The sequence below is a fragment of the Lepidochelys olivacea genome (genome assembly GCF_965140295.1).
Source record: "Lepidochelys olivacea isolate rLepOli2 genome assembly, chromosome: 14".
NCBI classification, from domain to species: domain Eukaryota; kingdom Metazoa; phylum Chordata; order Testudines; family Cheloniidae; genus Lepidochelys; species Lepidochelys olivacea.
The window spans coordinates 37,142,108-37,155,485 of NC_140424.1; the positions used below are offsets into that span (position 1 = coordinate 37,142,108).

General features: G+C 44.5%; 1 protein-coding gene and 1 pseudogene across 3 annotated transcripts in view; one reads left to right on the forward strand and one right to left on the reverse strand.

The window, feature by feature from the left end:
* LOC311530619 (olfactory receptor 5AP2-like) overlaps nucleotides 1–13,378 on the forward strand; it is a 404,829-nt pseudogene that overhangs the window by 32,507 nt on the left and 358,944 nt on the right. The window lies entirely within an intron of this gene.
* LOC311530616 (olfactory receptor 10A7-like) overlaps nucleotides 11,363–13,378 on the reverse strand; it is a gene marked incomplete at its 3' end in the record, with an annotated part of 62,545 nt that continues 60,529 nt past the window's right edge. For both annotated transcript variants that reach the window (XM_084647440.1, XM_084647441.1), the window contains one exon: nucleotides 11,363–12,311. In XM_084647440.1, coding sequence (XP_084503566.1) covers nucleotides 11,363–12,292 — 930 coding nt within the window. In that variant the 5' untranslated portion in view covers nucleotides 12,293–12,311. The remainder of the gene's footprint in view (nucleotides 12,312–13,378) is intronic.

A 13,378-nucleotide genomic window follows, 5' to 3' on the forward strand; every position in this document is an offset into this window, starting at 1 on the left:
GTTTCAACCAAAACACAATTTTCCACTGTAAACAGTTTTGATTAAAACATTTCAACCAGCCCTATATACACAAGGCAGTTGTGAATCAGGCCTTGAATACCCGTGGCATAGCACTGTTTTTAATGTGTGTCATTTGCAATGGTGTGTGTGTCTGCCTGTCTGTAGATCCTGCCCACAAATGATTCTCGAGCGTGTACATGTCAGCACCAATGGCATGGGAAGGATGAAGCCAGGCTTATACCAATAGGAAGAAGGTTTCAATCCAGATCCTCTTTGACAGCCTTCACCTAAATGTGCCTGCTCTATGGCAGGGCAATCTTGGAAGGAATAAGGGGAAAGTACGGGGTCAAGTGTCCCAAAGCATGCATGAAAAGATGGTGGAGATGAAAGCTTTATACTGTTGGTTTTCCCCCTCATCCCAAGAATTTCAATATCGCTGTCAGATTTAAGCTATAGTGCATTGTTCTGGATTTGTGATTCTATCTGAAAGAGATCTCAACACACTCTCCAAAAATATCAGATTCAGTTTGAAGACTTAACCTTTTCCAGACAGCCCTTTACGAGTACCCAAAAGGACACGTGGAATAGAGTGATGTCAATGTATGAACATTTAACTCTGCTGTGCTTTCCAAAGTATCCTTCAGAGTTTGTTTGGTTTTCCCCTAGACAAAACCCATGGCAGACGCAGAATGGGAAAAATCAAACATCCATCATGGAATTCGTCCTCCTGGGATTCAGGAATACCCCTAAGCTGCAGACCCTTCTCTTCCTGCTGTTTCTAGTGATCTACACTGAGACTGGGAATACCCTCCTTGTTGTGCTGGTTGTGGCTGATCAACACCTTCACACCCCCACGTACTTTTTCCTGAGGAACTTGTCCTGCTTGGAGACCTGCTACATCTCGGCCATCCTCCTGACAGGGGACAGAACCATTTCTTTCTATGCATGTGTCACACAAAATTATATCTTTGGCTGCTTAGCAGCTACAGAATGCTGTCTCTGAGCAGAGATGTCTTATGATAGGTATTTAGCAACATGTAAACCCCTGCATTATACAATAATTATGCATCTTAGGTTCTGCCTCCAGCTAGCAGCTGAGTCTTGGATCAGTGGGTTACTGGGTAGTTCCATAGTAACGGGAATGATGTTACAATTAACTTTCTGCGGCCCCAATGAAATTGACCGTTGTTGTGGTTTTTTTTGAGATTTCAACCCATTGCTGAAGATGTCCTGCAGTGACACTCGCAATGTGGAACTTTTGGCTTCCATCCTGTCCTTTATATTCACCCTGCCCCCATTTCTACTGACTGTGACAGCTTATGTTGTATCATCTTTGCCATCCTGCAAATCCCTTCCACCACTGGCAGGCAGAAGCCATTCTCCATCTGCTCCTCTCACCTTACTGTGGTGGACAATTTTCTATTGGACCATCACTATTGTATATGTGTTACCAAAAACTGATACATTGAGAGACTTGAACAAAACGTTTTCTCTCTTGTACATGGTCCTGACTCCCCTGGTCAATCCCCTCATATACAGCCTGAGAAACAAAGTCAAGGAGGCCTTGAGAAAAGCTCTCAGTAAATGTATGGCCTTCAGAACAATTCAGGCCTCTCTCTGGATGTCCTGCCCAAGCCCCAGAGTGATTCATGAACTGGGGGAAGACAGGCAGAGGAGTACTTATCTTGTAGTTAGGGGTCCAATCAACTAGAGTGCTCAGAGGCCACCTTGCCCCACACAAAATGGCCAGGGGGAAAGGAGGAGTTCATAACTCTTAGCCCGGTGGTTTGGGTACTCGTGTGAGAGACCCCCAGTTCAAGTCTCCCACGTGCTTGAGGCAAAGCAGGATTTTGAGAAAAGATTTGCTGCCTTGCAGATCAGATTCCCAACCAGCTACCTGCAGGATATTTTGATGTGGGACTTTCACAGTCTCTCCTGTTGAAGCTTTGCATTAAATATTTAAAGAGGCATTGGAGCAGGGGGACTGGATTCAGAGATTCCACATCCCAGGTGAATGCTCTAACCACCAGGCGACAGAGTCATTCTTTCTCTGTTGCCCACTGAATAGTATCTCTCAATGAGCCTCCTTCACTCCACCCCTAGTTTCTTGCAAAACTGATTTCAGGAGAGGATTCTCTGCTGGGAATCCCAAGTACAGATGGGGTCCTCCCTCCAGCTCAGACTTAGGCACTGAGCTCCCTGAGAGAGGCAAGGTTTAGCACTTCTCGGCTTAGCATCTCCCTCTCGCTAGCTTAGGTGGCTCCCCGCCTAGTGTGCTGGATTTTGTGGATCCCCTTCTTAGGCATCTCTCTCTCCCCCCTTCATTGTATAGGGAACTGGGGTGCCAGTGATTGTGAATGGCAGCGATTTTCCCAAGTGCCTAAAAGTTAGACGCTGAGACACCCTGTATCCCAATGTCTAAGTTCTTCATGAATTGAGCCCCATGAATCTACCACCTCGGTAGCTTGTGAGAAGTAATGAGTTAAACTGTGTGGATCCCTTTGAAGATGAAAAGTACCAGGGCTCCAATCCTGTGCAAATGAAGTCCATGGGAGTTTTAATATTTAGTAGTATTGGGAAAGAATACCAAAGGCATAAAGGGGCAGTCAGGTGCCCAAATCGCTGATAAGTCAATGGGAGTTGGGCACTAAACTCCCATTTCCAGCTTTGAAAATGTCTCCCACCAGGTTTTCTTTAGTTAAGCTTTAGACCAGCTTCCTGTTTGAAGCTCAGGTCTTCCGAGTGTTTTTTATGGACCACACTGTGATACCCTAACTCCCACTGAATAGTATTTTGCACTGTTTATTTCAACAGAATTGCTGATGGAATAAGGTATTACTTTGCTAGCAAGGTCATTGCAGAATCTGTTAAATATTTAATGGTGGTGGGGGTGGCGGCTCTTGGACACTAATTAGTGTCCGTTTTGGCCAAGATTGTCAAACATGACCAGTGATTTCGGATGCTGAACTTGAGATGCCTGTAAGGGCCCTGAAGTACTGAGCACCCTTTTTTTGAAAACCGGGCCACTTTAATGTGTCTCAAGCTAGACAGCTTAAAAATGGAGGCATGCAAATTCACAAGTCCTGATTATGAAACGTTAGCCTCTTGCTCTTAAAAATAAGGCCCTTCATTTTGTTGTTTACCGAAAACCTCCAAAAAATCCCTGGGTTTTGTAAAGCCCACTATTTGGATTTTCTGATTTCTACCTGGATTTTCTACCTCCTCTAACTCCTCTGATCCAGGTCCCTGCTTGCAGATTCCCTGGCGGACGGCACAGCCTACCTGTGAAGAGGAGGGTAACTGGGGTTGGTGGCTGATGCAACCACACAGAGGGGGAGTGAGATGGGCAGAGAGCCTGTGGAGACCACTGACTGCTGTAGGGAGTGGGAAGCTGCACATGTGAGAATTGCCCCCCTCCTGAAAACGGTCCCTGTGAGTTCTGGGCAACCCGTCCGCCCCGTCCCCCTCCCCCTGTGATAGCCACTGTGAGAGGCTGGGCCCAGGAACGTGACACTGCCTAGAGAGGAGCCCCAGGGAGCGATGCTGATGGCTGCATGGTGTGGGATGGAGGATAATGAAACCACTTAGTTCAAGTGTAAGCCATGCCTGCTCAGTGTGACACTCTGTCCCCCTCCCCTGGTGGCTAAGCCAGCTGCAGCGTGATGAGTCTGCTACAGCATTGGCTGAGAGGGGGCTTTTTTAGCTCCAGCAGATGAGGGTGATGTATTAAAGTCCAGAGGACCAAGTTTGATCTCTGATGATAACGCACCCAGGGCTGTCAGCGTTGCAAGTGATGGCCTGTATGGAGAACTGAACTGGGAAGTCTCTGATCTCGGGACAGGGTTCCCTGGCCAGGGGGAGTATGGAACTGTCAGCACTACCCGCTCAAGCTGACAGTCTGGCCCCTGCGACTGGTGACTAGGCCAACTACAGACTGATGAGCCTACTACACCACTAGCCAAGAAAGCTGGGTCTTTTGGCTCAGGTATTATGATCCAGAGATCCCAGATTTGAGCCATGTTGGCATTATGCAAATATAATTGTACAAGTCACCCACAGTAGAGTGTTTGGTTTATATAATCTCCTCACTGTATTTTCCACTGAATGCATCTAATGAAGTGAGCCGTAGCTCACAAAAGCTTATGCTTGTTGCCGGCACCCAGTGCCAAGAGGCTAAACAACAGCTGAAGTTGGTTCGTTACCCGGTGTGCTACACCCAATAATCACAACGGGGTGGAGAAGCAGAAAAGTTTATTTGAAGCTTCAAAAAGGTACAGGGAGATTTGAATCTCAAATCCTGTACACAGAGCAGGAAGTTACACAGGCTTTTATACATTCTTTTTCCCAGCATACTTATCCAATAGCAAGCTGCTCCAAGTATCCATATAGACAGCCCATCCAGTTCCCAGCTAGTTCCCTGATTCTCTGTATCATTTGTTAAACTATACATAAAGCTGCTTTATTCAGCATTGTTCTTCCATATCTGCCCTGTTTGGCCTTGCTTAGTTTCAGGCAGTCTGACTCCGCAGCATATTGTTGCAGATCCTCAGCATAACTGCTGTGTGTGCCTCCAGGCGGGGGGCCAAGGACACTTGGGCCTAGTACGCAGAGCTGCTGCGAGTGCCTCCAGGTGGGAGGGGGGGGCCAAGGACACCGGGGCCTAGTGCGAGGGGGCTTCATCGCCACTCGTGGTCTTCCATCCCCTCGAGTTACCTAGTGGCCATGCCCCAGTGTCCCCAACATGCTCAAATAAATTGGTTAGTCTCTAAGGTGCCACAAGTCCTCCTTTTCTTTTTGCGAATACAGACTAACAAGGCTGCTACTCTGAAACCTAAAAGAAGATGGTTTATGTTTGTAATGAGGGCTCCAAATAATGGTTTTATTTAAAAAAAAAATCTGACTTTTCTTGATTTGTTGCATCACTGACAATTTTTAAATCAAGATTGGATGTTTTTCTACCTATTTCTCTCACATTATTGTGTTTACCATTTTTATAGGACTTTGATTATTGTGTATATAGTACCTAAAACCAATGCACTGCGAGGCCTGAACAACACAGTTATACTAACCTAATTTCCTAGTGTAGACCTGGCCTTGCTTTGTAATGATTTCTGGTTCTACCCTGGGCTGTTATGCAATTTAGCTGAATTGCATATCTGATTTATTTTTTTGGATCCCTCTCAAAGTCACAATATTTAAGGTACTTAGCTGGCCCCCATTGATGAGTATGGAAAAAATTCCTAGGGTAGGTAAAGTTTTTGTATGATACATATATACATGTATCGTTTGTCAATGCTCACAAGAGACTACTCTAACACAGAAATTTGCACTGTGCAGAATCACAGAATTACTGCTGCCTGACAAACAAATGTGTCTGCAAGATTATGCAGTTTTTTTTTTCTAGTGTGCAAAGGGAAGGAAATGAGAAAGGAAATTTGTGCCCAGCTGTGAGTAAGAGATATTGGGCCACATTCCAATCTTATTTACACCATTGGTAAACATGGAGTAACCTTACTGAAGCTGATGATATTACCTCAGATTTGCACAAGTTTAACTGGAGGTTAGAATCTGGCCTGTTATTCCTAATGGTGAGTTTTTATTGCCTGTTAGTTTCCAAATCAGTTTTCTAGTGCTGTTTGAGATAACACTTTGCAACCCTGCTTCCTTCTGCACACTGAATATTAAATAAATGAGCTATGTCTCATCATTTTAACCTTCTAGCCTCAGTGCTAGAATAGCCTGAATATGTTCCATTCTAATCTGATTGTTCATTGTAAGTAAGAGCACAAAATGGTTAACACACCTAATACAAAATTCATACCAAGGTCAAACAAGGCTAACATCTATAGAGATGGCTGAATAATTTAGAGCCAGTGATGCATGCAGTGTTTTTTTTCCAAATTTTCCATGGAGAACCCACAATGTTCACAGATGCACTCATTCAAAATTACTCAAAGAATTTCAATAAATATTTGACCTCAGGTGGTTCACAAGCAACCGGGGTTTATTACATTTTTATTCATTGTGGGGACTTTTTCCTAAAGTGCTTAAGTGGCTGAGGAGCCTAACCTTGGAATAATGAGATCCAAGGGCAAGAAGCTCAAACCCCACAAATTCAAAATTTGGCACATCTTTTTAATAGTGATGGTGATTAACTATCGGAACTAACTCATACTGGGTGCATTCCTGGAGGATAGGATTTAGTCAAACATAAGTTATTACACTCAATCCAGGGACAACTGGGTGAAATTTAATGCCCCCTGTTATACAGGAGGTTAGAATAGATGATCTAATGATCCCTTCCAGGTGTAAGGCGACTGTTGCCCCCTTACTAACATTCAGTGGGGGTGTTTTGGTTGGCTAGCTCCCAGTACTAAAAGGGAAAGGGTCTATAGGTAACCAGGACCCTGAGACTGATAGTCCTCAGGAACAATGGGGAGAGGCCAGTGCTCCAGGTCAGCCTGAATGACAGGGTGGGAAGGCTAATCAGGGAGTCAGGAGGCCAAGGAGGTCCCATCCTCCATGTGAGCTGGATTTGCCTGGGTCAGACAGAGTAGGGCCGAGCTAAGGAGGAAGCAGGGGCCCGAGCTCAGCTGGGAAGCAGAATTGTGCCAGATCTAGAGGGGCCAGAAAAGCAGCCCAGAGAGAGCAGACCCTGTCCTGGGAGCAGAGCTGCAGCAACCAGAGCCAGAGGGGCCAGAAAAGCAGCCCAGGAAGCAGGTCAGTGCTGGGAGCAGAGTCACAGAAGCAGCCTGCAGCGCAGACCTGTCCTGGGAGCAGAGGAGCTGCAACAACCAGAGCCAGAGGGGCCAAAGAAGCAGCTCAGGGAGCTGGAGGCAGAGCAGCAGCAGCACAGAGACCGAGTGGAGCAGCTGGGGAGAGCTAGGGGGGCCCTGGGCAGTGGGCCCAGCATAGGGAGATGCCTCAGCCAAGAGGCTCTGCAGGCCAGGCTTGGATTGTAACCCTGACAGGGCAGGGGCGACACTGGGAAGAAGGGTCCTACCACTTAGAGCGTGTGGCCACCACCAGAGCGAGTGTCCAACCCACAGCATCCCTGCAGCACAGCCAGGGCCTGAGAGGAAGGCCTGGGACTTACAAGGAGGAGACTGAACTGCCCTGACGTTCCAGAGACACTGTTTGTGATGTTCCCTGCCACAGAGCGGGTTGATGTTTTTCCTTTAACCTTTCCCATTTTTCCTTATTCTTTTTAAAATTAATTGTTGATTAAATAACTTGCATTTGCTTTAAATTGTATGTAATGATCAGTGGGTTAGAGAAGTGCCCAGTGCAGAGAGAGTACCCCGGAGTGGGGACACCCTAGCCCTTGTCCCAGGTGACTACAGCAGGGTTGGGGGTCAAGCCCTCCAGGGATCTGGGGCCCAGCCTTGTTGGGGTTATGAGGACTCTGCCAGACAGGAGAGTGGGAGGGGAGTCCTCAAGGGCAGGGAGGCCACTGGGTAAAGGAAGTGGGAGCAAGGACTCAGATCCTTTCGCTAGCCCACTTCACTGGGGTAGTGCAGAAGCCAGGAAAGTTCCCCACAATAGCAGGACTATTCTCCTGCTTATATAGGATTTAAAACAAAAATCTGCAAATCTGGGTGTCATAGAAAGTCAAAGTCATTTGGGCACTTTAGATTAGAGACAGAGACAGGTCAAAGCTATCTAAACCTGTGTCACTGACCACATGGCAGAGAGAAGAGAAAAGCATCTTACCCCTGCACCTACCGCTAGTCAAATGCCAGCAAATCCAGGGTCAGCCAACCTGGCGCAAACTATGCCTCTTGGTTGAGCCAATCAGGAGCTGTTCTATAGCAACACCATAGAATATCTTGCCATGAACCAATCACAACATCCCAAGAGGAGTGGCTTTTGACCAGTGGTCTGTTTAAAAACACAGCTCTTTAAACAAAGGAATGAAAAGACGAATGCGGTACCGAACACAAGTTTTTGTAGTAATATACCAGTCTTTAGCTTGCTTTTTAAATCTTTGCCAAAAGGAAAAACTGCTATATCATAGAATCATAGGATATCAGGATTGGAAGGGACCTCAGGAGGTCATCTAGTCCAACCCCCTGCTCAAAGCAGGACCGATCCCTGACTAAATCATCCCAGCCAGGGCTTTGTTGAGCCTGACCTTAAAAACTTCTAGGGAAGGAGATTCCACCACCTCCCTAGGTAACGCATTCCAGTGTTTCACCACACTCCTAGTGAAAAAGTTTTTCCTAATATCCAACCTAAATCTCCCCCACTGCAATATAAAATATATAAATATAAAAAGCTTTAAATTTACACTATTTATGCTAAACACACACAGGCTATCTTAAAAGAAAAAAAACAGCTTATGTAAAACAGTTAATAGGAGATAAGAGAAGCTGTTTCTCCCCCACATCCTTTTTCTTTCATAACTTTTAAAAAGTCTAAATGCTGTTAAACCAAGTAAAATTTTAACAATTACACCAGCCTTTAAAGTTTTGCCTAAAGGAAAACTGTTCTAAAAACTTATTCTTTGTAATCTGTAAAGAAAGCTTTACATTTACACACTTTATACAAAGCACACACACAGGCTAACTTAAAAGAAAAATCTTATTTAAAAAGAGTTAACACTTTATACCAGAGATAAGACTCTTTCCCCCCCACCCCCTGACTCTTAATTTTTTTTAAATCAAAACAATTAAACCAAGTAAAGTTTTAACAAACTTTTAAAACACCAATCAAAAGAAGCATTTCTGTAGATTTTTATTTACCAAATTTATGTAAATTTATAGAGTCAGATACTAGGGTCAGAAGGGACAATTATGTTCATCTAGTCTGACCTCCTGCACAACGCATCTCACCCACCCACTCCTGCGAAAAACCTCACCTATGTCTGAGCTATTGAAGTCCTCAAATGTGGTTTAAAGACTTCAAGGAGCAGAGAATCCTCCAGCAAGTGACACGTGCCCCATGCTACAGAGGAAGGCGAAAATCCTCCAGGGCCTCTTCCAATCTACCCTGGAGGAAAATTCCTTCCCGACCCCAAATATGGCGAACAGCTAAACCCTGAGTATATGGGCAAGATTCACCAGCCAGACACCCAGGAAAGAATTCTCGGTAGTAACTCAGATCCCACCCCATCTAACAAACATTTAGCAAACATCCTTATTTGTTTTCAGTTTTGTACCAGAAGTTAAACTACTTTTTTTACACTATGCATTTACCCTTGGTCTTTAAAAATGGAAGAAAGACCCTCATGAAAGTTATGGCTAACCTTTATATCAATTTCTCTTATTCCATCTACTTAAAGTAATGTATTTTTATAGTCTTTACATTTATTGGAAATTAGCACCCATTGACTTTAGCTGAAAGGAGGCCTTTTAATTTAAACTTTGTAACACCGCTTTACAGGATATCCTTTCTAAAAAGTGTGAAGATTTTGGGGGTGAATGTAATATTCCTTCCATTTACAATAAAAGCTTAAAAAAACAAAAGCCGTGTGGCTTGAGTAATTGCATGAAGGAGTAAGATACTGCTCCCTCTCACCCGTTATCTGAAGCTGTTAAATTCTTTTCTTGCAGAAAATTTAGAAATAAAGTTATATTAGCATGCTTTTATATTGGATCTAAACATGACACTAGGCAAGCAACATTTTGCAACAAGGAGACACCCCTTTGTCATGAAGCTTTTCTAACTGTATGTATGAAGGAGTAAGATAAAGACAGACCCCACTCACCCTGTTATCTGAAGAAACAATAACCCCCACCCCCTTTTTGGAAAAAAACAACTTATTTTTTCAGTGAAATATTTTTAATCACAGGATTACAATTGAATAAACTGATTAAAAGCTATAGTATCACAAATTTTACAAATAATGTAAGCTTGTTTTTACATTTGAAAAAGATGCTGTTTACTCAACTTCCATAACTAAATAACTACCATCTCTGTGACACAACTTAAAGAAAGATTTTTAGTAATTTTTTGTTGAAATGCCTTGCATAGTAAGAAAACCCCCTGTAAAAATAGCTTACAGGAATGTAAATTGTGAAGAAATAAGTTCCTGGGGAATAGCAATATTATACAAAACCATCATGTAAAGAAGAATTTTCCAATAATAAAATAAAACATAAAAAGACACGTTATAGTTTCTAAATGTTTAAAAGAGCTCTTTCAAAAATAGTATTAGCTTGCTTTTTAGAGTTTTGCCTAAACAAATTGACCAGAATACAAAAAGACAACGCAACAAAAAGTGTTCTGCCTTAAATTGTTAAAAATCCAGGGTACAGTAAAAAAAAACAAAAAAAACCCCAAACATAATTGTTGGGTTTTACAATTATATATAAAAATGACAAAAGCCACAGCTTGAGTTAAACTCAAGTTGGGCCTCGAGCTAACGCTGCAGCGAGGGGGATGTCTGCGCGGCCATGGCGGGGTGTGACTGCAGCTCGTGTAGACACACCCGAGTCAGCTTTAATCTAGCCAGCTCAGGTACCCGAGCAATGGCGCTGCAGCAGCGTGTGCTTCAGGCTGGGCTGTAGCAGCCCAGCTGGAACCCGGTGACCTTACTTGCATGGCTAGTCGCAGCTGAAGCGAGCCCTGCCGCAGCGCTAATGCTCCAGTACTTGGTCGCTAGAATAAAGCTCGCTGGGGACTGTCTACACCAGCTGAAATCACGTCCCACGATTGCAGGGTAGACTGACCCAAAAACAAGCCCATAAACTCAACCCCAAATGTGCAAACTGTGGCAAATTGCTGGGACGATTGTGATGGGTCCCGCGCTTCCTCTTCTTGGGGGTGGGGTTCAGGGCGCAGTTTCCTGCCCCTGAACTAGGGTATCTACTGTCCCACTAGTAACCCAGAGAAGGGTAGTGGAGAGGGAGGAACCCAGGCCCGCCCTCTACTCCAGGTCCCAGCCCAGGGGTAGTGGTAAACCACTTGAACTAGTGCTTCCTTCCCCTGGGCTACTTCCCTCTTCTGCTCTTCAGCTTGTGGGGCTTCCTGCCCCCTCTCTTTGCACAAGCCAGGTGTCTCTTTACCTAGGGTCTTGGTCTTCTAGCCAGCCATGACACTTCTCCAAACTCTCCTCTACTTCAACTCCTCCAAACTGCACTCTGCTCCAACTCCTTTCTCTGGCTGATTGAAGCAGGGGTTTTTTATCAGGTGACTAGCTTCAGGTGCTCTAATTGGCGTCAGGTGCTTGTAATTAATCTATAGAAACCTTTCTTCCCTCTACAGGGAATAAGGCTTCTCCTCATCCTGGGACTTACATATCTCTCCTAGATCACTCTCCTGCTGCCTTCTGGCCATGCTGTATCACAAAACTTAATGAGACAGGTCTGGAAAAAATGATGAGAATGGCTTAAAAATCATGAGATATTAATCAACACATTTACTGGCATTTTTTTCTCAGAGCCTCTTTCACCTCTTTGTTTCTCAGGCTGTATATGAAGGGATTGGCCATAGGAGTCAGAACTGTGTAGAAGACAGAGAACACTTTGTTGAGGTCTCTGAGTGTGTTGCTTTTTGGTAGCAGATACACAATGATCAGGGTCCCATAGAAAATTGTCACCACAATGAGGTGAGAGGAGCAGGTAGAAAAGGCCTTTCGCCTCCCGGAGGTGGAAGGGATTCTCAGGATGGTGGAGATGATACACACATAGGATATCCCAGTTAAAGCAAATGGGGGCAGGGTGAATAAAGCAGACAGAATGGTAATTAAAAGCTCTACCTGGTAGATGTCATTGCAGTAGAGATTTATTATTTCTGTAAATTCACAGAAGAAATGATCGATTTCATTGGGACCACACAAAGTCAATTGTAACATCATACCCATTACTATGGAACTAGCCAGTAACCCATTTATCCAAGACCCAGCTGCTAGCTGGAGGCAGAAACTGCCATTCATAAGAGTTGCATAATGCAGTGGTTTGCATATCCCTAGGTACCGATCATAAGACATCATTGCTATGAGATAACACTCGATGGCTGCAAAGAAGCCAACAAAGTAACATTGTGTGATGCAGCCCCCCACAGAAATGGTTCTGTCCCCAGTCAGGAAACTGGCCAGCATCCTGGGCAGGAGGGCGGAGGTGTAGCAGGTCTCCAGGCAGGACAAGTTCCCCAGGAAGAAGTACATGGGGGTATGAAGGTGCTGATCAGTCACAACTAGCACCATGATGAGGATGTTCCCAGCCATGGTCACAATGTAACTCACAAGGAACATCAGGAAGAGAAGGATCTGCAGTTTGGGGATATTCCCAAATCCCAGGAGGATGAATTCTGTGAGGGAGGTTTGATTTCCCTGTTCCGTGTCTGCCATGGCGGAAATGAACCAAACTCTACAATAGAACAAGAACGGCACTTGTTAAATGTCAATATCACATTGTCAATTTAAATGCATTAATGTTCAAATGCTCCCTCTCCTTCAGGTCACACGCCCAAATACTAGGCTGAGCACACAGAATGAGGGCTTGGAGTCATATAATGGAGGCTTATGACATCTGAGAGTGAATGAGAAAAACTGACACAGAAACATGCTGCTAAGGCAAGCTCAGATCTGTGTAAAAACCCTAATGTTTCTGATTGGCTAAAGAATAAGCCTTGCTCCTTTCATTCTGCTCCAAAGAGCAGACACTTGTGGTGTGCAGTGAGAAAACCAGATCACCAGGAGGAGTCTGGCAAATGAAGGAGTAGGCACTGGATTCCCTGAATTCTGACAGCCTCGTTTTGGCTGGTAAAACACCCCACAATTTTGCTGGCTGTAAATCGGCTTCGTTTGGACTTCAGAAGCTTCCGTTGTCCCTGACAGATACCAGTGTGCCATCAATGAGGTTGTGCCAGTCCAAACCCTAACCTCCTAAGCCTTTTTAGGTGGTCATCATTTGATTTAATTTGTGCTGTACCACGTAGATCAGTTTTTATGCTGCTTTGTGATCATCGTATATTAACTTCTGAATTTCTCTGCCAAGGGATATCGTTGATTCAAACTGCTTAGTGACATTCTGAAAACTGAATGATTTTCTCAGTATTGATTACATAGGCTTTGAATACAGGGGTGAGGCAGTGACTTCTCGGTTACAGTCTAGAGTGTGAGGGATTTAGGGACCTGAAGTTGGGGGTTTGGGTGAGGGCATCTCAAAGACTTTTCCTCTGCCTAGAGCACCACATAGGGGTTTCTGTGGGCCTGGTTTTAATGGAAATCAGGCTACTGGAAGCATCTCACATCCCCATCATCATTGCAGTCATCAGCCAGAGAGATGGCCATAGAGTCATTCATAGAGGAAATTCTCAGTCTCTTTATATGGCCAAGCACGCACTGCAGGTAATTAAAAGCTATTATTGGGGATAATCTGGATAAGAGATAATACTGCAATACATAAACTGGGATTGTAGTTGAAGCCCACAC